This window comes from Myotis myotis, unplaced genomic scaffold (genome assembly GCF_014108235.1).
Source record: "Myotis myotis isolate mMyoMyo1 unplaced genomic scaffold, mMyoMyo1.p scaffold_m19_p_1, whole genome shotgun sequence".
NCBI classification, from domain to species: Eukaryota; Metazoa; Chordata; class Mammalia; order Chiroptera; family Vespertilionidae; genus Myotis; species Myotis myotis.
In genome coordinates this window covers 113293214-113319627 of record NW_023416313.1, presented here as the reverse complement: position 1 = coordinate 113319627, position 26414 = coordinate 113293214, and the positions used below count along the sequence as shown (strand labels likewise).

General features: G+C 44.5%; 1 protein-coding gene across 2 annotated transcripts in view; it reads right to left on the bottom strand.

Annotated features, from left to right (window-relative positions):
- Positions 1-26414, bottom strand: part of THSD4 (thrombospondin type 1 domain containing 4) — a 595914-nt gene that overhangs the window by 110300 nt on the left and 459200 nt on the right. For both annotated transcript variants that reach the window (XM_036347721.1, XM_036347731.1), the window contains exon 8: positions 14538-14742. In XM_036347721.1, the coding sequence (XP_036203614.1) occupies positions 14538-14742 (205 nt within the window). The remainder of the gene's footprint in view (positions 1-14537; positions 14743-26414) is intronic.

The following is a 26414-nucleotide window of genomic DNA, read 5'->3' as shown; positions in this document are numbered from 1 at the left end:
CCAGACCCCAGTTGGAGCTTCAAGGTGTTTGTGGTTTGACCAGCTCCTGGGACTGCCACTACCTGCTGCAGGTAGCGAGGAGGGTCACAAAGCCCATCTGAGCATCCTGTCCTGATGTCGAAAGCAGACCACTGCTGAGTATCATATCACCTGCTAAAATATTATTTTAAAAACATACTTGGCATTTTAGTGAGTATGTGGAGAAATTGGAACCCTCATGTGAGGGAACAAAAAGGTGTAGCCCCTGGGGAAAACAGTTTGGCAATTCCTCAGAAAGCCAAACAGAATAGCGATATGGCCCAGCAATTCCACTCCTCGGTACCCAGAAGAACTGAAAGTAGGGACTCAAACAGATACCTGTACAGAGACATCACAACAGCCAAAAGGTCCAACCACCCAACTGTCCATCAATAGATGAATGGACAAAGAAAATGTGTATATACATAAAAAGGAATACATTGTTGACACATGCTACAACATGGATGAACCTGGAAAACATTATGATAAGTGAAATAATTCAGACACAAAAGGACAAATACTGTATGATTCCATTTGTATGAGTTACCTAGAGTAGGCAAATTCATAAGACAAAATGTAGAATAGAGGTTACTAGGGGTTTCAGATAGAGGGAAATGGGTAATTATTCTTTATTAGGTATGGTTTTGGGATGATGAAAAATTTCCAGAAACAGAGAGGGTTACAGTTGTACAACATCATGAATGTACCTAATGCCACTGAATTATATACTTAAAATGATAAAATTTATGTTTTATATATATTTCCTACAATTGTATATAATAAAAGCATAATATGCAAATCGACTGAACTGTGGAACGACCATTAGGTGGAGGGGGGGGACAGGGTCGGCAAGCAGGTGGCGTCAGGCCAGCCAAGGCACATGCCAGTGGGCAGAGGGAGGGGATGGTGGTGGGGTGGAAGGGGGGTGGTGGTGACCAGTGGCAGGGCAATGGGGGCTGGTGTCATGCCCTGATTGCCCTGCTGGTCACCTCTTACAGAGGGAGGCCAGACTGCGACTTAAGCCGTCAGTTGGACATCCCCTGAGGGCTCCTGGGCTGCGAGAGGGCACAGGCTGGGCTGAGGCCCCCCCCCCCCCCCCCAGTGCATGAATTTTTGTGCACTGGGCCTCTAGTTAAAAATAAAAGAGAAAGAACCCACATGTTGTTTCATTTCTCCAAAGTGTTGTACTCGTTTTAAGGGCTGGATGTCCTTTTAGATGATAGTTTCAAAAGAACTCTGCTGAGGCAGATGGTGAAACTGGTGACTAAGCTATAACTAAGGCAACTTAGTACGAGAATTCATGATGGGAGGGTAAGCCAAATGATTTTGACCAGCTTTGAGGTCATAGTGGGGGCAGGTCAGAGTAAAGGGGACAAAAATACCTTAAGGAATTAGGACTTGTCCTTCTTCTAATGGTGGGGGAGGGAGGAGGCTCAGGTTCTCCCACCCCAGTGGTTGAGTGTTGACCCAGGAGCCAAGAGGTCACTGGTTTGATTCCTAGTCTGGGCACATGCTCAGGCTGTGGGCTTGATCCCCAGTAGGAGGCTTGCAGGAGGCAGTTGATTGATGACGTTTCTCTCTCACTGATGCTTCTATCTCTCTCTATCCCTCTCTCTTCCTCTCTCTAAAAGTCAATAAAAACATAATAAACCAACTGAACATACAAAATAAATATATGAAATAAACTGACAACATACACCTGTGTCACTTATTGAAAATATAATGGAAATAAAGATCTTATACCATATTAGCAAAAACTATAAAATACCTAGGAATAACATAATAAAACATATACAAAGTCTACATAAATAAATATTTATTATTAAAGAATATAAAGTGGGGAGATATATCATGCTCCTAAATCAAAAGAGTCAATGTTGCCTGGTCCATGTGGCTTAGTGGTTGAGTGTCAACCTATGAACCAGGAGGTCACCGTTTGATTCCTGGTCAGGGTACATGCCTGGGTTTCTGGTTTGATCCCCAGTGGGGGGAGTGTAGGAAGCATCTGATCAATGATTCTCTCTCATCATTGATGTTTCTATCTCTCTCTCCCTCTCCCTTCCTCTCTGAAAGCAACAAAAATAGAAATATTTTTTAAAAGAGTCAATATTGTGAAGAAAATTTTTGTCTTCAAATTAATCCAAGTTTACTGCAATCTCAATTAAAATCTTAACAGAAGTTTTATAGATTTTAAAGAGTATGTAGAAAAAATATAAAAAAATTTAAGAAAAAAAAGTGTTTTGAGTAGGGAATTGGGGAGGGCACAAGAGAATAAAACACATAAAACTTCAGTAATGAAAACAATATGATACTGAAGCAGGAAGAGACAAATCAATTAATAAACCTGAACTGAAAATCCACAAATTTATCTACACTAGAGGCCCGGTGCATGAAATTTGTGCACATGAGCGGGGGGGGGGGGGGGGGAGTCCCTCAGCCTGGCCTGCACCCTCTCTAATCTGGGACCCTTTGAGGGATGTCTGACTGCTAGTTTAGACGCAATCCCGCAGGGATCAAGCCTAAACTGGCAGTCGGATATCCCTCTTGCAATCTGGGACCACTGGCTCCTAACTGCTTACCTGCCTGCCTGCCTGATTGCCCCTAACTGCCCCCCCCTTGTCAGCCTGATCACCCCTAACTGCCCTCCCCTGCTGGCCTGATCGCCCCTAACTGCCTCTGCCTCAGCCCTCGCCACCATGGCTTTTTCTGGAAGGCAAGAGTACCGGAAGATATCTGGTCAACCCAGTGTAATTAGCATATTACCCTTTTATTAGTATAGATAGATTTGAATTTCATACATAGTGGAGGTGGCATTTTAAATTAGTGAGGGAAATTTAACAAATAGTATTGGGACAACTGTCTATTTGGACAGAAAAAGTTAGATTCTCTATCTCACACCACACACAAAAATTAATTCCAGATGAATTAAATATTTAAATATAAAAAAGATGATTATAAAAATAATAGAAGAAAATATTAGAGAATAATTTATAATGTTTTAGGTGGGAAGATATTCCTAAATAAGACATAAAACAATCATTGACAGATTTGATTTTAAAAAGATTAAAATTTTTCTGTACAGAGTAATAGATATCATAAGAAGAGGGGAACACAGATAAAGATTAATATACATACATGCAGAAAATGGTTATTATTCAAAACATATATGAGTTCTTAAAATCAGTGAGGAAACTAAAAACAATTTAAAAATAGCAAATTCATATAGGAGGACAAATAATGATAAAAATGAGTGGTCAGGAAAGAGTAAATAAAAAGATATGCTAAAAATGAAGTACATTCTTTTTTTAAAAAAATTCATGTTATTTTCAGTTATCCATTGTTATCTATACAGTATATATAAAAGCCAACTGACTGGAACGACCGGAACAACAGAATGACTGGAACGACCAGTTGCTATGATGCCCACTGCGGCCGGCTGTGGCCCCTCCCCCTGGCCGGCCCAGCCCCTGATCTCCCCCTGTTAACAAGCCAAGTTTTATAGTGTGAGAGAACGGGGTGCCAGTCACTAAGCTCCTCCTTCTGCCAATTCTGGAATGAAAACAGAGGTCTTGGAGCACCAATGCTCTCACTCATGCCTTAGTTCCCTTCGGCTTTTGGACAAGGAGGTAGATGCCAGCATTCTGGATGCCTGTTCATGTACAAGTTTTTTCCACTATCCCCCCATTTTTCTCCCACCCCACTCTCCATTTTGCTTGCTGACCCCAGACTCAAGACCCCTTAGGCTAGCGGTTCTCAACCTGTGGGTCACGACCCCTTTGGGGGTCGAATGACCCTTTCACAGGGGTCACCTAAGACCATCGGAAAACACATATATAATTACATATTGTTTTTGTGATTAATCACTATGCTTTAATTATGTTCAATTTGTAACAATGAAAATACATCCTGCATATCAGATATTTCCATTACGATTCATAGCAGTAGCAAAATTACAGTTATGAAGTAGCAACGAAAATAATTTTATGGTTGGGGGTCACCACCACATGAGGGACTGTATTAAAGGGTCGCGGCACTAGGAAGGCTGAGAACCACTGCCTTAGACTCTGCACGCAGGCCAGCCCTTCCTCAACACAGTCCCCTCTGCTACCTAGGCTCTTATTTTGTCTGCTTGGTTAGTGAACATTCTTCCAGAAATTTGTTTAAATCATTTAACAGATGCCCCCACTCCTGTTTTCTTGGTGGTTATAGGTTATATCTTTTCTTATTCCTCTAGGATCATTTTGATGAATATTAGGAGGAAGGGAGGAAAAACTCATATACTCTGTCTCCCATCTTGAACCAAAAATCTAAAAAGTATTATTTGTAGTAGTAGAAAACTGGAGATAATATAAACATCCCTCAATAGGGAAATATTTAAATGGTGTTACATCCATTGTATGGAATATTCTACACTCAAAAAATAATGAATGAGTTTTATATTCATTGATATGAAAGGATATCATCCTATATAAAAATAGGCCAGGAACCATAAGCGTAACGACCGGAATGACCGCTTGACCAGTCACCATGAGGTGCATTGACCACCTCTCGGTCTCTCTCCCCCCCACCCTGACCTGCGAGCGGCTCACGGTGGCGGGCGGGTGGGGCGGCTCATGGCAGCAAGTGGCAGCGAGCTATGCATGCACGATTTCATGTGCTGGGCCTCTAGTAATATAATATTGAAGAAGCAAACTGCAAAAAGTGTGTACAGTAATATCAATTTTAGAAAAAATATATTTATTTGTACTTTCCCAAAGGACTGCAGGATACCCACTAACCTGTTAAGAGTGGTGATTTACTAGTAGTCCTAGCTGGTTTGCTCAGTGGTTAGAGTGTCGACCCATAGACTAAAGGGTCTCAGATTTAATTCTGGTCAAGGGCATGTATCTTGGTTGCAGCTCCATCCCTGGCCCTGGTTGAGGCATGTGTGGGAGGCAACCAATTGATGTGTCTCTCTCACATCAATGTTTCTCTCTCTCTGTCTCTCTCTCTGTCTCTCTCTCTCTTTCTCTCTCTCTCTGTCTCTTCCCCTCCCTTCCACTCTCTCTGAAAATCAAAGGGGGAAAAATCCTTAGGTGAGGATTAACAAAAACAACAGAAAAAGAGTGGTTATTTATCTCTGTCTTTCCCCTTGAAAGCAGTGGATCAAGCATGGGGTTGGCATGAGGGAGGAATTTTATCTTTTTGCTCTATATTGTCTCTACTGTTCAAAATTTTTACAATGCAAGTGAAAAAATATTTGGGATTAATTGTCATACAAATACAAGACATCATTTTTAAATTCTCCAACCTTTTCCATATAGAAAGCTGCTAAACTAATAAAGTTTGCAAATTATAGATGATCCATGATACCTGTTATTTAAAATGCGAACCATTATTATTATTGTTCAAAATGTTTAAGAAAACATACTTAAAAGTAAAGATATTGCCATTTTATTTTTAAAGCTTACAGACCTTTAAAAAATTCTTTCCAAGTCTAAGGCTCTGTGACAATGTAACATGTTGGCAGATAGGACTGTCCTGTAGAATCAATTTTTGTCTGGTATGCTTTTATGTCTGATTTCTTAACTGTTACATAATGACATTAGGAAACTGAACTGGCTGAACTATGCCAAACTCTGATATTTCAGCTAAAATAATTTTACATCTTTTATTAAGAAAGAGGCAAGTAATATAAAATGTTAATCATTTTAGTAAAATTAGATTTAATTTTTTATTTTCCAAGAGAAGAGTTCTGAGTAACTCATGTGCACAAGGAAAATACATAGCCTACCACAAATATAGCATTTCCAAAGTCTTTTCCATTAAAAAAATCTAGGAATCTAAGCCACCAACTAGTCTACATTTTAGAGCACGTGAACAAAACCACTCCACTGAAAAGTGGAGCTCAAACCTGTAGAATTCAATTGGTTTCTAACTTAAAATGAGGCAAACATCCTACCTCCTGAAATCTGTGCACCATTCAACACCATGGTTGCTCCAGCTTTGTCCAGAGAAACATGAAGTGATGAACTAGCCTGTCCCCCCGCTCTGCGTGGCCCAGTCTGCTGTGAGCTACAACAGGGCCGCTGCCAGACTCAACCTTCAGAACCTGAGTCCAGAAGGTTCAGTTATTGATGGCCAAACCAAATCAAACCATAAACTTACTACTTACACATTATCCAAGGTTTTTGGTATACATGCCTCCTTCTTCTATGTAGTTTTTGATTTTTAAATTTCAACTTTCATAGCCTAACTATAATTGCATTTTTAGTAACTATCACACTTAATCTTTTTTTGAAGCAAGCAAAGTAAAGAATGTCCCATTTTAAAAGGCAGAAGACAATGCAAGTAAAAATACTTGGAGACAAAGTGCTATGTATTCATATAGCATGACTGCTGTTAAAAACTGAGTGAGTGGCCTCCAGTCATTTAAATATTGAGGGCTTAAAAAAACCCTTTCAAATGAGGTGATTAAACCACCTTCTACTTTTTATCTCTCAAGTTCGAAGAGTCAGTCATTAAAAAATACAAAGTGTTTCCCAAGGAAAGTTTGTTCTGCAGCACAAATAACTAAAGGTAGTTCTGGAAAATAATAGGGCAGCTGAAAAAAATCATTCAAGTTGTATATATTTTTTTGAAAGCAATGATACAAATTTGGGAATCCCAGGTGTAGGAGAACCAAGATGGCGGCATAGGTTAATGCTGGAGTTTGCTGCTTTGAACAACTACTTCAAAAGTGAAACTAAAAGACGGAAGGGACATCACCCAGAACCACAGGAACGCTGGCTGAGTGGAAGTCCGACAGCTAGGAGGAAAGAGAAACGCATACGGACACTCAGAGGAGGCGCAGTGCTGAAGTCAAATTCTGAGGTGCGGAGTGCGCGGAGCGGGCTGGTGGCGGAGGGCGCGGTTGGCGTTTTCAATCGGGAGGGAGTCGCAGACTCTGAGCTCCAGATACGGGCGAGTCTTTATCGACCCAGACTCAAACGGGAGAAGCGGGACTGTCTGGCTTTGGTCAGAGCGAGTGCAGCTTTCTCTCCGAACTTTGCAGTGGGTGCTGGGACTCAGAGAGGCAGAGCCCCTGGGGACAGGACTGAGAGACGCCATAACTGCTCTCTCCGGCCCACCCTGTTGATCCTGTGCGACCCGCCCCGCCCAAGCCCTGCACAGAGGCATTTGCCGGATAGCCTCAGGCAAAGGCTAGATTAGCACCTCCCTAGAGGACAGAATTTCTCTCACTGCTGACACAGCTGATTCTCATAGCCACCTGGCCTGGAGGTCAAACCCTCCCTGGTATTAGCTACAACAATCAAGGTTTAATTATAAGACTGCGAACAAAGACCACTAGGGGGTGCACCAAGGAAGCATAACAAAATGCGGAGACAAAGAAACAGGACAAAATTGTCAATGGAAGATATAGAGTTCAGAACCACACTTTTAAGGTCTCTCAAGAACTGTTTAGAAGCCGCCGATAAACTTAATGAGATCTACAAGAAAACTAATGAGACCCTCGATGTTATATTGGGGAACCAACTAGAAATTAAGCATACACGGACTGAAATAACGAATATTATACAGACTCCCGACAGCAGACCAGAGGAGCGCAAGAATCAAGTCAATGATTTGAAATGCGAGGAAGCAAAAAACACCCAACCGGAAAAGCAAAATGAAAAAAGAATCCAAAAATGCGAGGATAGTGTAAGGAGCCTCTGGGACAGCTTCAAGCGTACCAACATCAGAATTATAGGGGTGCCAGAAGATGAGAGAGAGCAAGATATTGAAAACCTATTTGAAGAAATAATGACAGAAAACTTCCCCCACCTGGTGAAAGAAATGGACTTACAGGTCCAAGAAGCACGGAGAACCCCAAACAAAAGGAATCCAAAGAGGACCACACCAAGACACATCATAATTAAAATGCCAAGAGCAAAAGATAAAGAGAGAATCTTAAAAGCAGCAAGAGAAAGAAACTCAGTTACCTACAAGGGAATACCCATATGACTGTCAGCTGATTTCTCAACAGAAACTTTGCAGGCCAGAAGGGAGTGGCAAGAAATATTCAAAGTGATGAATACCAAGAACCTACAACCAAGATTACTTTATCCAGCAAAGCTATCATTCAGAATTGAAGGTCAGATAAAGAGCTTCACAGATAAGGAAAAGCTAAAGGAGTTCATCACCACCAAACCAGTATTATATGAAATGCTGAAAGGTATCCTTTAAGAAGAGGAAGAGGAAGAAAAAGGTAAAGATACAAATTATGAACAACAAACATGCATCTATCAACAAGTGAATCTAAGAATCAAGTGAATAAATAATCTGATGAACAGAATGAACTGGTGATTATAATAGAATCAGTGACATAGAAAGGGAATGGACTGACTATTCTTGGGGGGGAAAGGGGTGTGGGAGATGCGGGAAGAGACTGGACAAAAATCGTGCACCTATGGATGAGGACAGTGGGTGGGGAGTGAGGGCAGAGGGTGGGGCGGGAACTGGGAGGAGGGGAGTTATGGGGGGAAAAAGAGGAACAAATGTAATAATCTGAACAATAAAGATTTAATTAAAAAAAATAAAAATAAAAGCAATGATACAAATTTGAACTATTCATTTTCTCAATATTGCCTATTCTGCAGGACAAACAGCTAAATCAATTATGTGAACCAAGTTAAACTTTTATACAAAATACAGTTTACATAGTCAATATCACAAGGTAAGAAAGAAAACCAAAACTTCCATCATTACTTGGAAAATTGTGAAGAAACCCATCAATATATCTTTGAAAAATGTTTCAACATTTGGAAATGCGTAATGTAAAAAATAGTCAATGGACAGTTCAAAAGTAGCTAGACAGATCTGTGCTCTAATTGGCATATACACACGATCTTAAGTAATCCCATGCAATTTTAATTTTCAAAACATACAGACTTCACAGAAGATTTAGCAGGATAAGTCCGATAGGTAAAGAAAGCGCTTGTGATGAGAAAAAGAACATCCCAACAACTGTGCACTTTCAAAGGGTGAATTTTATGGGATGTGAATTATATCTCAATTAAAAAAGATTTTAAAGAAAAGGGCATCCACAGTGCTGTTTAAGTCCTACAGCCAGAATCTCCTGGTCATCACCTCTGGAACCGCCTTCACTATAGCTTGCTCTTCTGTTTCCACTCCTCCTCCTTTGCCCATGTGGCATCACATAATATTGCACAGACTTTGAATTTCTCATGCACCCCCCTGGTTGCTGGGCATAGGAAATTTAACTCAACTTTCTGAATCACCCTCTCATGGACTCTTGGTACTTCCAATTCCCTCTTCATCTTTTTGAGGGGGAGATGGAATTTTGATTCCACAAAGCTTTGATTAATGACAAGCTCTCTGAGACAAAAAGAAAGGGACTGAATATTTACCATTGCTAATAAATGCCAGGGGCTCTGCTGAGCCCTGAATGTCTTTAGCCTATTGTTTCTCACGAATACTTCCAAGATCAGGATTCTTATTCCATATGCTAGATGGAAACACTGAGCAGTTTCCATTCAGACACCCAGTGTTTATTCACCCAGGATATGGATCTTATGTTCAGAGGGCACAACTTTAAAAACCCCTTACTGCATAGGACTAATTCAAGCCAGGGAAAACTTACTAAAACAACACAAAGCTTATAAAAAGTGGCATTGTTTGCTGGTACATTTGAACACCACACTTCAAATAATCCTGAAGAACACTCCCATTCTAGAAGACAGGATGTTTATGCAAATGTGGTCTAATACTACAAAAGAAAGGAGGAAACATACAAGACTATTTCTTTATTCTAAAATATATTTTATTGATTTTTTTTTTTTTTTTTTTTTTTTTTTTTTTTTTTTTTTTTTTTTTTTTTACAGAGAGGAAGGGAGAGGGATAGAGAGTTAGAAACATCGATGAGAGAGAAACATCGATCAGCTGCCTCCTGTACACCTCCTACTGGGGATGTGCCCACAACCAAGGTACATGCCCTTGACCAGAATCGAACCTGGGACCTTTAAGTTCGCAGGCCGGTGTTCTATCCACTGAGCCAAACTGGATAGGGCAAGACTACTTCTTACAACTAAGAATAACACACAAGCCCACCAGCGTGGCTCAGTTGTTTAGTGTCAACCTATGAACCAGAGGTCACCATTCAATTTCCTGTCAGGGCATATGCCTGGGTTGCAGGCTCCATCCCCAGTGTGAGGCGTGTGGGAGACAGCTGATCAATGATGCTCTGTCATCACTGATGTTTCTATCATCTCTCTCTCTCTCTCTCTCTTCCTCACTGAAATCAATAAAAAAATGTTTTAAAAATTAAAAAGAAAAAATAACACAAACCATTCACTGGGAACTTAGGCTTATTGCCACTTTGACGGCTCCTGGGTTTGCCAGAGTCAATGTAATGCCTTTCCACTTTAATTTGGTTTGTCTCAGAGTTCCATCTGCCATCACTTCCTCCTCCCACCAATAAAACTAAGTGAGGCTAATTTTGGTTGCATTCGACTGGACAGAGAAAGAAGAGCTGCAGAACCTGGAGTTCTTGGTGATCCTGATGCTTGAAGTTTGCAAAATTAATGATCTCTCAACTGCTGCAGCCACTGACTGCTGCATGGCTGATGGTATTCTGGAAGGCCTTGATTCTGAGAACTAGTCCTGAGCATTATCTCTCAGTATACTATTGCGCTTGGAAAAGACAGCCTGGGTTCAAATCCCAGCTCCACCTCTTCCTTGTTGTGTGACCTTAACAAGTTACATTATCTCCCTGTGCCTGTTTTCTTATCTATAAAATGGGGATGGGAAGAGCTCCTATCCCCTAGGGCTGTTCAGTGTTCAGCAATCTAACACATGGAAAGCCCTAAGGACAATGCCTGGCACCGGCTGTGCTATTTAAGTTCCTGTTAAATAAGTAATTCAAACCTAAAAATGAGCATTGTTCACTAAAAGAAATTGCTTTCCTTATAGTATTTTGTTAACTGATTTTGTACACGCTTACTTGAATTAGAAATAGGTAAAAATTAATTTGTAAGGCCTCTATTGTTTTGCATAAACGCAATCAGCTAGAAACTCAGAAAGCAACAAAAATTTCCCTTTGTGGGAAAATGGGTTAAAAATGGCCTCTCCTATTGATGATATTGCCCCAAATGATTGCTGAGCGGCTCTGCAGCTGTTCATAAGACACAGACGTACTGTCACCCCAGGCAGATGAGGCAGAAAGAAGAGAAAAATGGCTTTTGCTTTAGACCCCCAGGGAGTAAAGGTCCAGACAGGATCATCAACTGCCACTGGCTACTTCAAACTCCAGCAGGACAAAGACTGGCAGATCTCTGGGCTTTATAAAGAGCTTCCCCATCTCAGAGAGACAGTTTAGCCTTGTGGTCGGCAAACTGAGGCTCGCGAGCCACATGCAGCTCTTTGGCCCCTTGAGTGTGGCTCTTCCTAAGCCTTAGGCATACCCTAATTAAGTTAATAACAATGTACCTACCTATATAGTTTAAATTTAAAAAATTTGGCTCTCAAAAGAAATTTCAATCGTTGTACTGTTGATATTTGGCTCTGTTGACTAATGAGTTTGCCGACCACTGGTTTAGCCCATTATCCTATACTAGAGGCCTGGTGAACAAAAATTTGTGCACTCGAGGGGGAGGGGGCGTCCCTCAGCCCGGCCTGTGCCCTCTCGCAGTCTGGGACCCCTCAGGAGATAACAACCTGCTGGCTTAGGCCTGCTCCCGGGTGGCAGAGGGCAGGCCCAATCCCTAGGTGCAGCCCCTGGTCGGGCTCAGAGCAGGGCTGATTGGGGAGTTGGGGCGCTGCCCCCTGTAATGCACAGAGCAGGGCGGATTGGGAGGTTGCGATGCCACCCTCAGTCACACTAGGGTAGGGCCGATTGGGGGGTGGGGCACCGCCCCCTGTCACACTCAAGGCAGGGTCGATGGGGAGGTTGCGGTGCCACCCCCTGTCACGCATAGAGCAGGGTCGATCAGGGGGTTGGGGCGCTGCCCCCTGTCACGCACAGAGCGGGGCCGATCAGGGGGTTGAGGAGCTCCCTCCTGTCACTCACAGAGTAGGGCCAATAGGGGAGTTGGGGCACCGCCCCCTGTCACACACAGAGCAGGGCCGATCAGGGGGTTGGGGCGCCGCCACTCTCACACTCAGGGCAGGGCCGATGGGGAGGTTATGGCTTTACCCCGTCACACACAGAGCAGGGCCCATGGGGGGGGTGGTTGGGGCACCACCCTCTATCACCCACAGAGCAGGGCCGATCAGGGGTTTGGGGCGCCGCCACTCTCACACTCAGGGCAGGGCCGATGGGGAGGTTATGGCTCTACCCTGTCACACACAGAGCAGGGCCCGTGGGGGGGGGGGGAGGGGGTTGGGGCACTGCACCCTGTCACACACAGAGCAGGGCCGATCAGGGGGTTGGGGTGCCGCACCCTGTCACACACAGAGCCGCAGGGCGATCAGGGTGTTGGGGAGCTCCCCCCTATCAGGCACAGAGCAGGGCTGATCAGGGGGTTGGGGCACCTTCCCCTGTCACGAACAGAGCAGGGCGGATAGGGAAGTTGTGGCCATGCCCCCTGTCACACACAGAGCCGCAGGGCGATCAAGGTGTTTGGGCGCTGCCCCCTGTCATGCTGATCCCGGTGCCGGGAGGCCTCTCGGCTCCACTGATCCCGGTGCTGGGAGGCCTCGCTGCTCCGCTGATCCCAGTGCTGGGAGGCATATTACCCTTTTACTATATAGGATAGAGGCCTGGTGCATGGGTGGGGGCCGGCTGGTTTGCCCTGAAAGGTGTCCTGGTTCAGGGTGGGGGTCCCCACTGGGGCGCCTGGCCAGCCTGAGTGAGGGGATGATGGCTGTTTGCAGCTGGTCACACACCCTTCAGGATGGGGGTCCCCACTGGGGTGCCTGGCCAGTCTGGGTGAGGGGCTGAGGGCTGTTTTCAGGCTGTCGGGTGACTGAAGCTCCCAACTGCTCCTTTTTTTCTTTTTCTTTTTTTATTCTGGGCCAGCTTTAGCTCTGGCTCCAGCTCTGAGGCCTCTGCTGCTGAAAGCAGGTATCTGGTTTGTTTGGGTTCTATAATCGAAACACTGTATCAACTCCAGCACTGAGATCCTGGCTGGCTGAATGCAGGTTTCTGGGGTTTTGTTTAGCTTCTATATTTGTAACAATGTTTCAAACTGCAAGCTCAGAGGCCGGCAAGGCAGGCGGGGAACGTTGGATTCCTCCGTCACTGAAGCAAGCAAGCCTCATGTTAGCTTCAAGCTTCCTGGCTGCTGGCCGCCATCTTGGCTGGCTGTTAATTTGCATATCGCCCTGATTAACCAATGGGAAGGGTAGCGGATGTACGGCTAATTACCATGTTTCTCTTTTATTAGATAGGATAATAAAGAGGTAATATGCAAATTGATCCTCACGCCATAACGTTGTCACAAGATGGCAGCGCATACAGCAGGGGCAAGGCAGCAGGGGCGGGGCCGATGTCCACTCTGCGTGGCTTCCGCAGGCGTTCCTGCAGCCCTGTGGGGGCGCAGGGGTCCCGGTGTCCACTTTGTGCAGCTTCTGCCGGGGTTTCCGTGGCCCTGTGTGCGTGCGTGCTGTGGGGGTCCTGGCGGGTGCCTTGCATGACTTCTGCCAGGGTTTCCACGCCCTATGTGCACGCCTTGGGGGTGGGGCCCAGTGGCCGGTCCACGTGGCCCAGAGGCAGGGCATTGGAGCAGCACTCTAGGACTTGGGGCCATCCTGTGGCACGCCAGCCATGCAGGGCGGGACTCCGGGACTCAGGGTGGTCCCATGGCGTGGGGCGGAGGGGAAGGGGTCCTTGGTCTTGCGTGATTTCGTGCGACGGGTCACTAGTCCTATATAATAAAAGCCTAATATGCTAAGTGTCCGGTTGACCAGTTGGCTGTTCAATCAATCAAAATGTAATATGCTAATGATATGCTAAGGCTGCTCAACTGTTCGCTATGATGTGCACTGACCACCAGGGGACAGACACTCTGACCAGTAGGTTAGCTTGCTGCTGGGGTCTGGCTGATCGGGACTGAGCGAGATGGGCCAGATACGCCCTGGAGCCCTCCTGCAGTCCCTCCCCAGCTGGCCAACCTCCCACGTCCCTCCCCGGCCCCGATCATGCACTGGTGGGGTCCCTCAGCCTGGCCTGTCCCTCTCATAATCTGGGGTCCCTCGGGGGATGTCGGAGAGCCATTTTTGGCCAGATCCCGCAGGCCAAGCTGAGGGACCCCACTGGTACATGAATTTGTGCACCGGGCCTCTAGTTGAAATCATAACCGTATTTCTCTTGGAAAGAGCAAAGAATGGCTTATTAGTGTAAATACTAAACATTTACTTGCAATTATGACTTTTTAAATTTTCCCACCCAAGCTGCTCATTTCACTGTGAAGACATTGCTTTGGCATTCCTAGTGACACTATGTGTCTGAGAACCTCTGGACACTGCTGGGTTCATCTCACCACCCTGGAATAAACCAGCTGGAGTGACAGATGTTTTCTCTGGAAAAAGACCAAGCTTACCCAAATAGTTGTTGCTCTTGTGCATCTCGGTGATGTTGATCTTTGTGGCTCCTTGGGGAATCTCAACAACGCGGTGGTAGCCCAGGCTGGTGAGGGCGTGCTTAAACACGCCCGACACAACCTGACAGCCTGTGTTATCGCCTCCGCACACCCCGCATTTGTCCACCACTTTGTCGGAGCCTAGGTAGTCGTCACAGCCGATGCTCTGCAAAGAGGTGGAAACAGAAGACTCTTGTAGCATCTCTCAGGGGCATCCGAGGAAAGAGGGAAAAGGGATGAAGATCTAGTGGTGGGGCTCAAATTGACCCTCCTCCTGCCCCATTCCATTCCTACAGATGAGCAAGTTCCTGCTTCCCTTCACTCAACAGATTATCATAGAGCATCTACTCTGGGCAAGGACCTTCTAAGTATGTGTGAAATGTACATTCTAGGGGATGGTGGGGAAACAGACAGTAATAAGACAAGTAAACTAAAGAATGCATTTGGTGGTAGAAAATGACCAGCAGAAAAATAATGCAGGGATAGGGGTAGGGAGAGTGTGGGGCTACAGACATTTATCACACAGGCTGGACAATGAAGCTGTCCTGCAGATCCATCCCCCAAGGGACTCAGAGAGGAGAGGCAGGGCCATGCTGGGACTTTTATATAAACAAGTTCTTTGAGACCATAAGTGCCACACTTAACACTGGGGTCTGCCCCCAAGTTTTCTGTTCTAAATGACTTGATGATACAAACACTTAGCAAAGTATCCCTAAAAGTCATGTTCTCAGGCCCAGTTTCTTAGGAAATTAAATTTGTTGATATTTGGGTTCCCATTGTTCACTGTGGCTCTGAGGAGCTGGATAGAGGACTTCTGTTTGGCTCCTTCAACATACTTCCTCAGGGCAGAGGGTGCAGGGAAGCAGGGGCCAGAAACATCAGCAACCTGGATGATCACATCTAAATCAGTGGTGTACAAAGATAGTACAGGCATTCTCATCAGTGTTTAAAGGAACTCTGACTTCCCACATTTCCTCCTGAAAGAATCTCCCATTTCTCATTCCAAGATTTTTTTGCTTTATCTTTCCAGTCCCCATTTATGTTTCTGTTGGGGCAATTTTATTTTGCATAAAAAAGCTAAACGTTGGGTCAGAATGAACGATTGGCATGGAATCCTTTTCCACTCCTGGAGCTGATGCAGAGAACTCACAGCGCACTCCTAAACCCCAAATAGGAATACGTGATCTGAGCAAAGACTTCCATCACCTCTCCCCAGGCAGACAGAGCAGTGGACTGTGGCATGGACAATGAAATACGGAATGACAGAATCATTTCACTGAGGTATGGGAACAGGGAACAATACTTGAAACCAGAATGGAATTCTAAAACTTGAGACACATGTTTGCTGAAGACAGGCTTGTGTTGGTTTTTGAATTCTAACCATCAGACCTCATCTCAGGGGCAAAGTGGTCTGCAAACCATTAAAAGTCCACTTCTGATCTTGTTAAACAAGCCTGGGTCTGTGCATGTGGGTCCTGTGGGTCAAATCATATAGGCAGAGTCAAGTCAGGAGGTTTCCGTTCTTCCCCTCCACGTTCACACTGACTGACATCGTGCTGCAGGCACTCCGGGTCTGCACTGTCACTGCCATATTCCTGAAAGCAGTTAGTCCATCAACAATAACTGGTCACTCTTCACCAATAGCTTCTCTGCAAAACATTATTTCTGACAATAACAGACATCATCTCAATATGTTCATTCACATGCAATTAGCCTTTCAAAATGCCATGTTTGCTCAAATATTTCTTGTCCCTGCCCCATGCATATTTTAGCAGGGGAAAAATGTTTTCCACATATGATTTCCACCTTCTTAACTCCTCAGTTCTCCTTTGCTTTGAAACAAACAAACAAAAAAAATGCTACCACCAACAGAGATTGTTGCAAGATCCTAACAGGATTAAGGAGTGCCTCTGACTGTATGGCCATACAAGCAATGGCAAGAACTAAAGGGGCGACATTCTGTCTCTTCAGGGTTCAGCTCTGGACTCTGAATGACCAGGGTTCACTCCTCAAAAGAGAAATCAGAACTAGGGGTATGCAAACCTTGCTTGGGGTGTGACAAGAGCTGACAGAGCACCCTTTCAGTGTTCTAGTGATTACCCCAGGTCTCTGAAAGACTGGGTTGCCATGGAGTTGCCAAATGCCCCACAGGCACTTCACAAAGCAGGAGGGACAATCCTACAAGGAGGACTGGGCAGACAACATGCATTCAAGATCTTTATTTTTAGGTAATTACATACCTGACAACTGTCCGTTCTCCAGCCCAGGGCATATGTGAGAATCAGATGATATAATGAGGGGCCATTTGGACTGGGTGTCCAGGTGTGGCCTGGCTAAGGGAGTGATCCATGGGCCAGGACCCGAGTGACAGGAAGGCCCAGCCATGGGAGAACCTGAACATGCAAACATGCATTTTCATCGCCGATGCTGTGGCGTGACTACACCAGGCAGGTGGGCGAGGCCATCCCAGGCTGTGTCAAACTCCGTTTCTGCCTTCGGGAATTTGAGTCTAACTGGGGTGATGGGACACACATATGGATTTATTAGACAAGAGGAGGCCTGCATTCTCTATGTCATGCTGGGCCAGGATTTACACTCTTTTAGAAAGTTGTTAATTAACAATGAGGTACATAAAGTCTAGAGGATGATGCAACATCCCAGCCTGAACTAGGGGAATGGTGATGGAGTGAAGAGGATTTGAGAGACATCTAGGAAGCAAAATGGACAGGCCTTTGTGACTGATCAGTTGGAGGAGTTTGAATCCTTTTCAGCATCATCATATTCACAATTACAGTCCTCTGAACATGCATTTTTCTCATTTAATCTTAAAAGCAATCTGTGATATTGCTTTTGTAGGAAAGACTTAGGAAAGAAGTTAGGACCACGGGAACACACCACGATACTTAGTTTTGCCCCGGCTGGTGTGGCTTAGTTGGTTGAGCACTGTCCCATGCATGGAGAGGTCGCAGATTCCATTCCTGGTTAGGGCATATGCCCGGGTTGCAGGCTCGATCCCTAGTAGGGGGTGTGCAGGAGGCAGCCAATTGATATTTCTCTCTCTCTCTCCCCTCTCTCTCTCTAAACATCAATAAAAAAATATTTTTTAAAAAGCTAGAGCTGGGATTTGAACCATAATCCCATGTTTTAACCATTATGCCAAAATCCTCCCAACTTCTGGCCCCGCCCTGCCCAAGGATCAGAGGCTGCCCTGAGCTCCAGCTTTGTTGAAGGCGAGGATGGTAGCGGTGACTAAATGCAGAGGAAGAAGTCCAGCACTGTTGTCACATCTCAGTGAGAGCCTGGCCCAGAAGAGACTGGCATTCTCCTCTTCCAATATTATGGAGCACCAACCACGTACGTATCTCTCCCACATGGGCTGCTTTAACCCTATACTTTACACATAGTAAGTGATTAAATATTTTAGTTAATCTTCCTATTACATTAGTTTTTATTGTTATAAATTCTTATCTTGAAACATTTTGACTCACAAGCAGTTGCAAAAACAATACAGAGTTTCAGTGCCCCTTTACTCAGCCTATCACATGACAATACCTCACATAAGCATAGCCCAGCATCAAAACATGGTCATCAGCACGACACATCAACTCATGAGTAAACCTGACTTTGATTTTACCACTTTTTCTTGGTGTGTAGTTCTATAAATGTTATAACATGTCTAGATCCCTGTACTGTGCTACTGTACAGCAGCTGGCATTCTCCAGATCACGGCCATGTAATTGATCAGTGGAGCTTCTGTCAGCAGGAAAGGCAGTCGGCACCATGGAAAGGACGTTGGACTGGGACTCAGGACACCTCGGGCGAGCCCTTGCTCGACCACTGACTGGCTGTGTGATGCCCGTGGGTCACTTCTCTGTGGAGTTGGCACTGAGAACATTTCTACCACATGCAGATCTTTGAGAAGATAGTGTCCAAAAATGAATTTGGCCTGAATTCTGGTTTGTATCTTGGGAGACTGGTCAATTGGTTTCTGAAGCAGATGACTTAACAGTGATGGCCTATGTCTCCCAGGTCTCTCAGAGGCACCACCAAAGTGCCATCAGTGGGAGCTTAAGGTGGCACTAGTCCAGGGGTGGGCAAACTTTTTGACTCGAGGGCCACAATGGGTTCTTAAACTGGACCGGAGGGCCGGAACAAACGCATGGATGGAGTGTTCGTGTGAACTAATATAAATTCAAAGTAAACATCATTACATAAAAGGGTACGGTCTTTTTTTTGTTTTTTAGTTTTATTCATTTCAAACGGGCCGGATCCAGCCCGCGGGCCATAGTTTGCCCACAGCTGCACTAGTCTCTGCTGGACCTAGGTCATGGTCTGGCTCTGCCACTTGGGGGCACTGCCCCTTTGGACATGTTTACTAGGCATTCTGAGGCTCAACTGCGATATCTGTGGCTGGGGATGGTGCAATATCTACCTCAGAGCACTTTTGGGAGGATCAGAAGAGGTAAACATGGAAAGCACTTAGCAGAATGCTGTTAACAGGGTGTCTTCTTATTTTCACCACTGACTTCATATATTGTTTCATCTGGAATCTATTTTTAAGTAAACCCCATCATCATGTAACCATACTTGGGTCATATTTCTATAACACTTTCTATTATTTTTTAGTCACAGATAATATCTTCTTCATTTGGAGAAATGCAGAAAAGTCCAAAGAGCTAAGAAAATGCCCTCAGTCCACGGGCTGACACTCTATCCACTGAGTAACACCAGGGCCTTCCAGTGATTTCTGCAACATGTTGCAGGAACATTTTACACGTTGCAAGTCATCACAGCAGAAACTGCTCAAGAACTGCCCCCAGTTGTGTGCCAAGATTAACCTAAATGGAATTTCCTGAGGGAAACGCACAATCTGATGACATATTTGGTGGTGGGTTTCACGGAGAGGGACCTCTGTGCACCCTGGCAGGGAGGCCAGTGCAGGGTGCAGACCGTGGAGCTCCTGATTCTCTAATGGGAAGCAGGTGTTTCTGTGTGTGTGCAACATGCACAGCCTCAGCTGGTCGGCTAGATGACACCAGCAGGTAAAATGACGTGCTTTAATAATCACGCTGTCACAACAGTGCTGGTGGAGAACGTTATTTTCACAATAATTAGTAGCTGACATCAAATTTACAGAGAGCTAACTGGTGGACATACATATGGATGCCAAAACTTTTATTCATGACATTCTGTTGAGAGAAATCCTTTGCATATGATAAATATCTCCCTCTTATTACTGTTTGGAATGTAGATCAATACCATCTTCCTGGAAGGCAATTTAGCAATATATACTGTTTGACCCAGTGTTCTCCTTCCAGGAATTTATCTAAGGAAATTATAAGAAATGAGGCCAACAAGTTTTGTATGAAGCAACTTCTCAAAGTATTATTATTAATAATATAGAAATTGGAAACATCTTAAGTTTCCTACATAGGGAAACAGTTAAACAATATATAGAACTTCTCTGGGAAAAACTGGATGGGTCTTTTCCCAGTTGTTATTCTCATTAAAATCTTCCAGTGCTTGTGCCGGCGTGACTGACCTTCCGTGTTCCCTGAGCAGCTCTACCGGCGCCCATGTGGTGTGGGCCAGGGAGGCTGGAGGTGAAACAGACCCGGTTCCCACGTAGGGTTTAAATCAGGGGTCGGCAAACTACAACCCACATGCCAAATCGGGCCCACTATCTGTTTATGCAAATAAAGATTTATTGGAACACAAGCATGCCCATTAGTTTAGGGCAGTGGTTCTCAACCTTGGCTGCACATTAGAATCACCTGGGAATCTTTTTAAAATCCTGATTTCTGGGCCTCATCCTCTGGAAATTCTGTTTCTTTGTTATGGGGTGGGGCCACAACATTAGTAACAAAGAAACAGAATTTCCGGAGGATGAGGCCCAGAAATCAGGATTTTTTTTTTTTTTTTTTTTTTTTTCACAGAAAGTCTCCTTTATTTGAACATATTTTTTTTGGTCTTTTTTAAAAAATTCTTTATTAGTTAAGGTATTACAAATGTGTCCTCATCCCCCCCATTACATCCCCATCCCCCACCCCCACCCCCCACTCATGCTCTCATCTCCCTGTTGTCCATGTCCATTGGTTTGGCTTATATGCATGTATACAAGTCCTTTGGTTGATCTCTTCCCCTTGCCCCCTCCCTCCCCTACTTTCCCTCTGGGGATTAATAGTCTGATCGCTGTTTCCCTGTTCATCAGTCTATGTTGTTCTCTATATTCCACAAATGAGTGAAATCATGAGATATTTATTTTTCTCTGACTGGATTCCCAGGTGATTCTAATGTGCAGCCAAGGTTGAGAACCACTGGTTTAGGGTATGAAGTGTTTTGGAGTGTTATTGTCTAGGCCAGTGATGGCGAACCTATGACACGCATGTCAGAGGTGACACGTGAACTCATTTTTTTGGTTGATTTTTCTTTGTTAAATGGCATTTAAATATATAAAATAAATATCAAAAATATAAGTCTTTGTTTTACTATGGTTGCAAATATCAAAAAATTTCTATATGTGACACGGCACCAGAGTTAAGTTAGGGTTTTTCAAAATGCTGACACGCCGAGGTCAAAAGGTTCACCATCACTGGTCTAGGCCCTAGACTCTAGGGCTGCTTTTGTGTTGCAACACAGGGTTGAGTAGTTCTGACAGAGACAGTATGGCCCACACAGCTTAAAATATTTATGACCTAGCCCTTTACAGTAACAAAATGCCAACCCTGCTCTAAGTTGACAGGCAGACACAATCCCATCACTCAATATGGCGGGAAATGTTGAGGGAATGTGCAGAGCCCGGGCAGCTTGGGGCTCAGGCTGATGCTTCCAAATTTGCCCCCTCTGTGCCCTCCTTCTGAATCACAGACACGCCTCATGGCCCAGGTTCCTCAACCCTGTCCCTAGTGATGTTTTTGGGCCAGACAGACTTTGTTGTGGAGGCTGTCTTGTGCATTGTGGAATCCCCCTCAGTAGGATAAATAAAAATTTCTCCAGACATCGCCAAAAGTCCCCCCTGGGAACAAAATCATGGCTTGCTGAGAATCACTGCTCTTGTTTATGCTAAAGCTCATGGGACACCTAGGGGCACAGGCCAGAATGCCCAGAAGTTTAAAGTTTAAAACAATGGCAATTCCACAGATGTGCATAAACATGCTAGAGAAACTAACGAGCAAAGAATACTTAATTGCCCAGTTTTAAAATTACTTCCTTGCTGCCAACAAACCAAACTAGCCTGCTAGAGTTCTTTAACCTTGCCTGTGGTTTAACCAGAATGAGCAGGATTATGTACTGAAATGAGCACAGTGCCTGGCATACAGCAGGTGCTTAAGAAGTGTTTCTGAGTGAGAGAAGAGTGGTGGAGGTCAAAGTTATAGGACCTATTTGTTCCTTGAACTGGATCATCTCTAAGGTCTGTCTGGTGCCGAAACGTTTCTGAATAGAAGAGCCCTGATGAGAAGACTCTGCTACAACTAAAGTCAGAGGAATCTGCTCAATGTAGACAAAATTAAACCAGAGACAGGAATCAACGGGAAACAGACCAACAAAGCCATTCATTCCACGAGAAGAAGTGGTCCGTGGGATTAACGGTATTTTGGCTTCCTTAGTGACAGCAGTTGTGAAACCAGCGATATGGTTTTAATCAAGCTTATGGTTATCGTTTCTCAGTACCACATCCTTTTCCATGAGAGAACAGCACCTGACCAAGCAGCTCCATGGAAGAAAATGCTGGCACCCTTACAGGATAAAATTGAGGAGAATCAACCACAGCACTTGTTTACAGATCTGAGGAACGAAGCCCGAGGGGGAAACAGTTGCTAGGCTGGGAGAGAACTGCCTTCCCCCGGATCACGCACACACCTTCACTCCAGGTCCCCTTTCCCTGGAGAGCAGAGTATTTCAAATGCCAAGATTCCAGTACTCCACTTTCACAGTCTTCCTATGGAATAAATTACCAGTCTGACCATTGCTTTGTTATAAAAGTAAGGTATCCATATTTTTTGTATGGAATAGAAACCTATGGACTTGCACTTTACGTTTAGTGTAAGGCTGTATGCTGAATTCGCTGTTTAAGAGAATTCTGTTAGAAATATCTGACCAGTCTCATAGCCAGTTAGCCTGGAGGTCAAATCACCCCCGGTATTGCAAACAACAATCAAGGCTTAACTAGAACAAGACTGCGCACAAAGACCACTAGGGGGTGCACCAAGAAAAGATAAAAAAATGCGGAGACAAAGAAACAGGACGCAAATGTCAGAAATGGAAGATATAGAGCTCAAAACCACACTTTTAAGGTCTCTCAAGAACTGTCTAGAAGCTGCCGATAAACTTAGTAAGGCCCTTGAAAAGACTGGTGAGACCGCCGATAAATGTAGTGAGATCCTCAAGAAATCTAATGAGACCCTCGATATTGTGATAAAGAACCAACTAGAAATTAAACATACACTGACTGAAATAAAGAATATTGTACAGACACCCAACAGCAGACCAGAGGAGCGCAAGAATCAAGTCAAAGATTCGAAATGCGAAGAAGCAAAAAACACCCAACTGGAAAAGCAAAATGAAAAAAGAATCCGAAAATACGAAGATAGTGTAAGGAGCCTCTGGGACAGCTTCAAGCGTACCAACATCAGAATTATAGGGGTGCCAGAAGATGAGAGAGAGCAAGATATTGAAAACCTATTTGAAGAAATAATGACAGAAAACTTCCCCTACCTGGTGAAAGAAATAGTCTTACAAGTCCAGGAAGCACAGAGAACCCCAAACAAAAGGAATCCAAAGAGGACCACACCAAGACACATCATAATTAAAATGCCAAGAGCAAAAGACAAAGAGAGAATCTTAAAAGCAGCAAGAGAAAGAAACTCAGTTACCTACAAGGGAATACCCATACGACTGTCAGCTGATTTCTCAACAGAAACTTTGCAGGCCAGAAAGGAGTGGCAAGAAATATTCAAAGTGATGAATGCCAAGAACCTACAACCAAGATTACTTTATCCAGCAAAGCTATCATTCAGAACTGAAGGGTCAGATAAAGAGCTTCACAGATAAGGAAAAGCTAAAGGAGTTCATCACCACCAAACCAGTATTATATGAAATGCTGAAAGGTATCCTTTAAGAAGAGGATGAAGAAGAAAAAGGTAAAGATACAAATTATGAACAACAAACATGCATCTATCAACAAGTGAATCGAAGAATCAAGTGAACAAATAATCTGGTGATCATAATAGAATCAGGGACATAGAAAGGGAATGGACTGACTATTCTTGGGGGGGAAAGGAGTGTGGGAGATGCGGGAAGAGACTGGACAAAAATCGTGCACCTATGGATGAGGACAGTGGGTGGGGAGTGAGGGCAGAGGGTGGGGCGGGAACTGGGAGGAGGGGAGTTATGGGGGGGAAAAGAGGAACAAATGTAATAATCTGAACAATAAAGATTTAATTAAAAAAAATAAATATCTGACCAGATTGCACTATAACTCTGTGGAGCCCCAGCACCATGTGGGATGGGTCGGTTAGAGGCTATGGGTTGGGCAGCTAGAGGTCGGGACTAGGAATTTTCTTGCAGAAAGGTTCAGAGAAATGCTGCCACACGGGCAATGTTCTGGAAGCTACTGTATCGGCAAAAGGGCACCGGGTTGAGCTCTGCTCCAGGGTGGAGGCTGCTTGCACACTGGCCCAATTTCCATGGCCTCCTGGGTGCAGACAGCCCACGCCCACAGGTGTGGGTCACGACCAGAAGGCTTTCAGAGGATTGTGGGTGAATGCAGTCACTGGAAGACAATGGTGGATACCCACGCATGTGTCATCATTTCCTTGACACAAATCCTATTATCTAATGTGCCTGTGTGCATTTTTCTCCACAAGATGGCACCTATAAGCCTTCCTGAAAGAGTAGTCACCTAAGGAATATGTTTAGGGATGAGAAACAGTGGTTAAATATTTAATGGAATGATAGTTGAAAAACACAGGAAGGGTGAACTCGGTAATTCAGGCTGACTGCATATTTTTTAAAATATATTTTATTGATTTTTTTACAGAGAGGAAGGGAGAGGGATGGAGAATTAGAAACATCAATGAGAGAGAAACATTGATCAGCTGTCTCCTGCACACCCCCTACTGGGGATGTGCCCACAACCAAGGTACATGCCCTTGACCAGAATCGAACCTGGGACCCTTCAGTCCACAGGCCGACGCTCTGTCCACTGAGCCAAACCGGTCAGGGCAAGGCTGGCTGCATATGTATTGTGTTCTTACGTGCAAGTTTCTGCCATCTTGTTAAGATATGATTTTCATTTCTCAAAATGTTTTTGTGGAGCGCTTAACAATGTGGGAGGAATATTCAGGCCTTTTATTTTCAGAATGTTCAAGAGAATTCTTAAAAATTTGTATAAATGAAATAAACTTTGGGGGTTACATGGCTTTTCAGATGTCACTGGGTGATCTTCAGGGACCGTTAAGAAGACTGGCTGGTGGGTGGGAGGAGATGATGAGAGAAAAGGTTGGTTACCAAAGCATGTGGACTCGAATCCCAAGATCTTGAGTGGGGGAATGGCATACTGAAATGCGTTTTTTGAAGATGCTTGGCAGACACAGGCAGTGGGTTGGGGTTTAAAGAGACCAGAGGTTGAGACACACAGACACCGGCATTAAGATGAGCACAGAGGGATGGGGGCCAGGACCAGAGAGATGAAATTAGAATGGCGGGCAGGGGCGCACACAACCTTATGCTGAGGGAATGGCCGATGGGCTGAAGAAGGATGGCACCTATAAACCTTTCTGAAAGAGCAGTCACCTAAGGAATAAGTTTAGGGATGAGAAGCAGCCTCATCCCTAAACTACTGAAGGTGACATAGGAAGGCTTGGAGGTCTGGGAACCTAAGTGAACAATAGCTTTGACTGTTTCAGGCAGAAATTTTATGGAGGGAGCAGGCCTTTGATGAGTCATCTTAGAGTGAGGGTCTGAGTGTGGATCTGATAATCAGTAATTCATTCATTGAATTGTGCCATAGTAAGCCTCTCTCTCTCTCTCTCTCTCTCTCTCTCTCTCTCTCTCTCTCTCTCTCTCTCATTGGAACTTTCCTCTAGGACTCTAAACATTTTTAGTTTTTTGGATGGGAATCTTTCCAAAGTGTATACTTCTCTGCTATTTTTCTTTTTAAATAATAAGCACTCTTTGATCTTCTCTAGCCCCTCGTTACTCAGAGTGCGGTCCACGGACCAGCAGCACAGGCATCAGCTGCAGGAAAGCCTGTCCGCAATCTTGGGTCCAGCCAGGCTTACTGAGCTGGAATCTGCATTTAGGCAGCATCCTCAGGGGATTCCTGTAATCCTGGACTATTTGACTTTTCAGGTCACTTTTTGTTTACTCTGTGGACTTTGTTCTTTTCTCAAGTTGCACACTAACTCCCAAATGACAACCAACTCTCTCATCCAGTCAAAAAAAGAAAATACAACACTATCTTCCTTTTGGTTACAATCTGAAAAGCAATAATGGCTTTGGAAAGCTTTTCTCTGTGAGATACTTCTCTGTGGGGGCAGGGTGGCAGTAAGACCCGTGTTTGCAAGCAGCCTTCTAGAATCTCAGTGCCGGACAGCAGGAAGGGCTCTGGGAACGCAGCCCTGGCTTCACCGCGGACAAGCCGCATCCTGGGAGGAGAAGTGACTTTCCCCGGGTGCCAGGGAGAGGACTTTCTGTAGAGACTCCGTTTCGTGACACCATGGTGTCCTCCTGCTCTGTCTGAGGCAGGGTTTTACTGTTTCCTCACAAGTTTCTGCCATGGTGTTAAGATATGATTTTCGTTTTTCAAAATTGTCTCTTTTCTTTCTTCTTATGTCT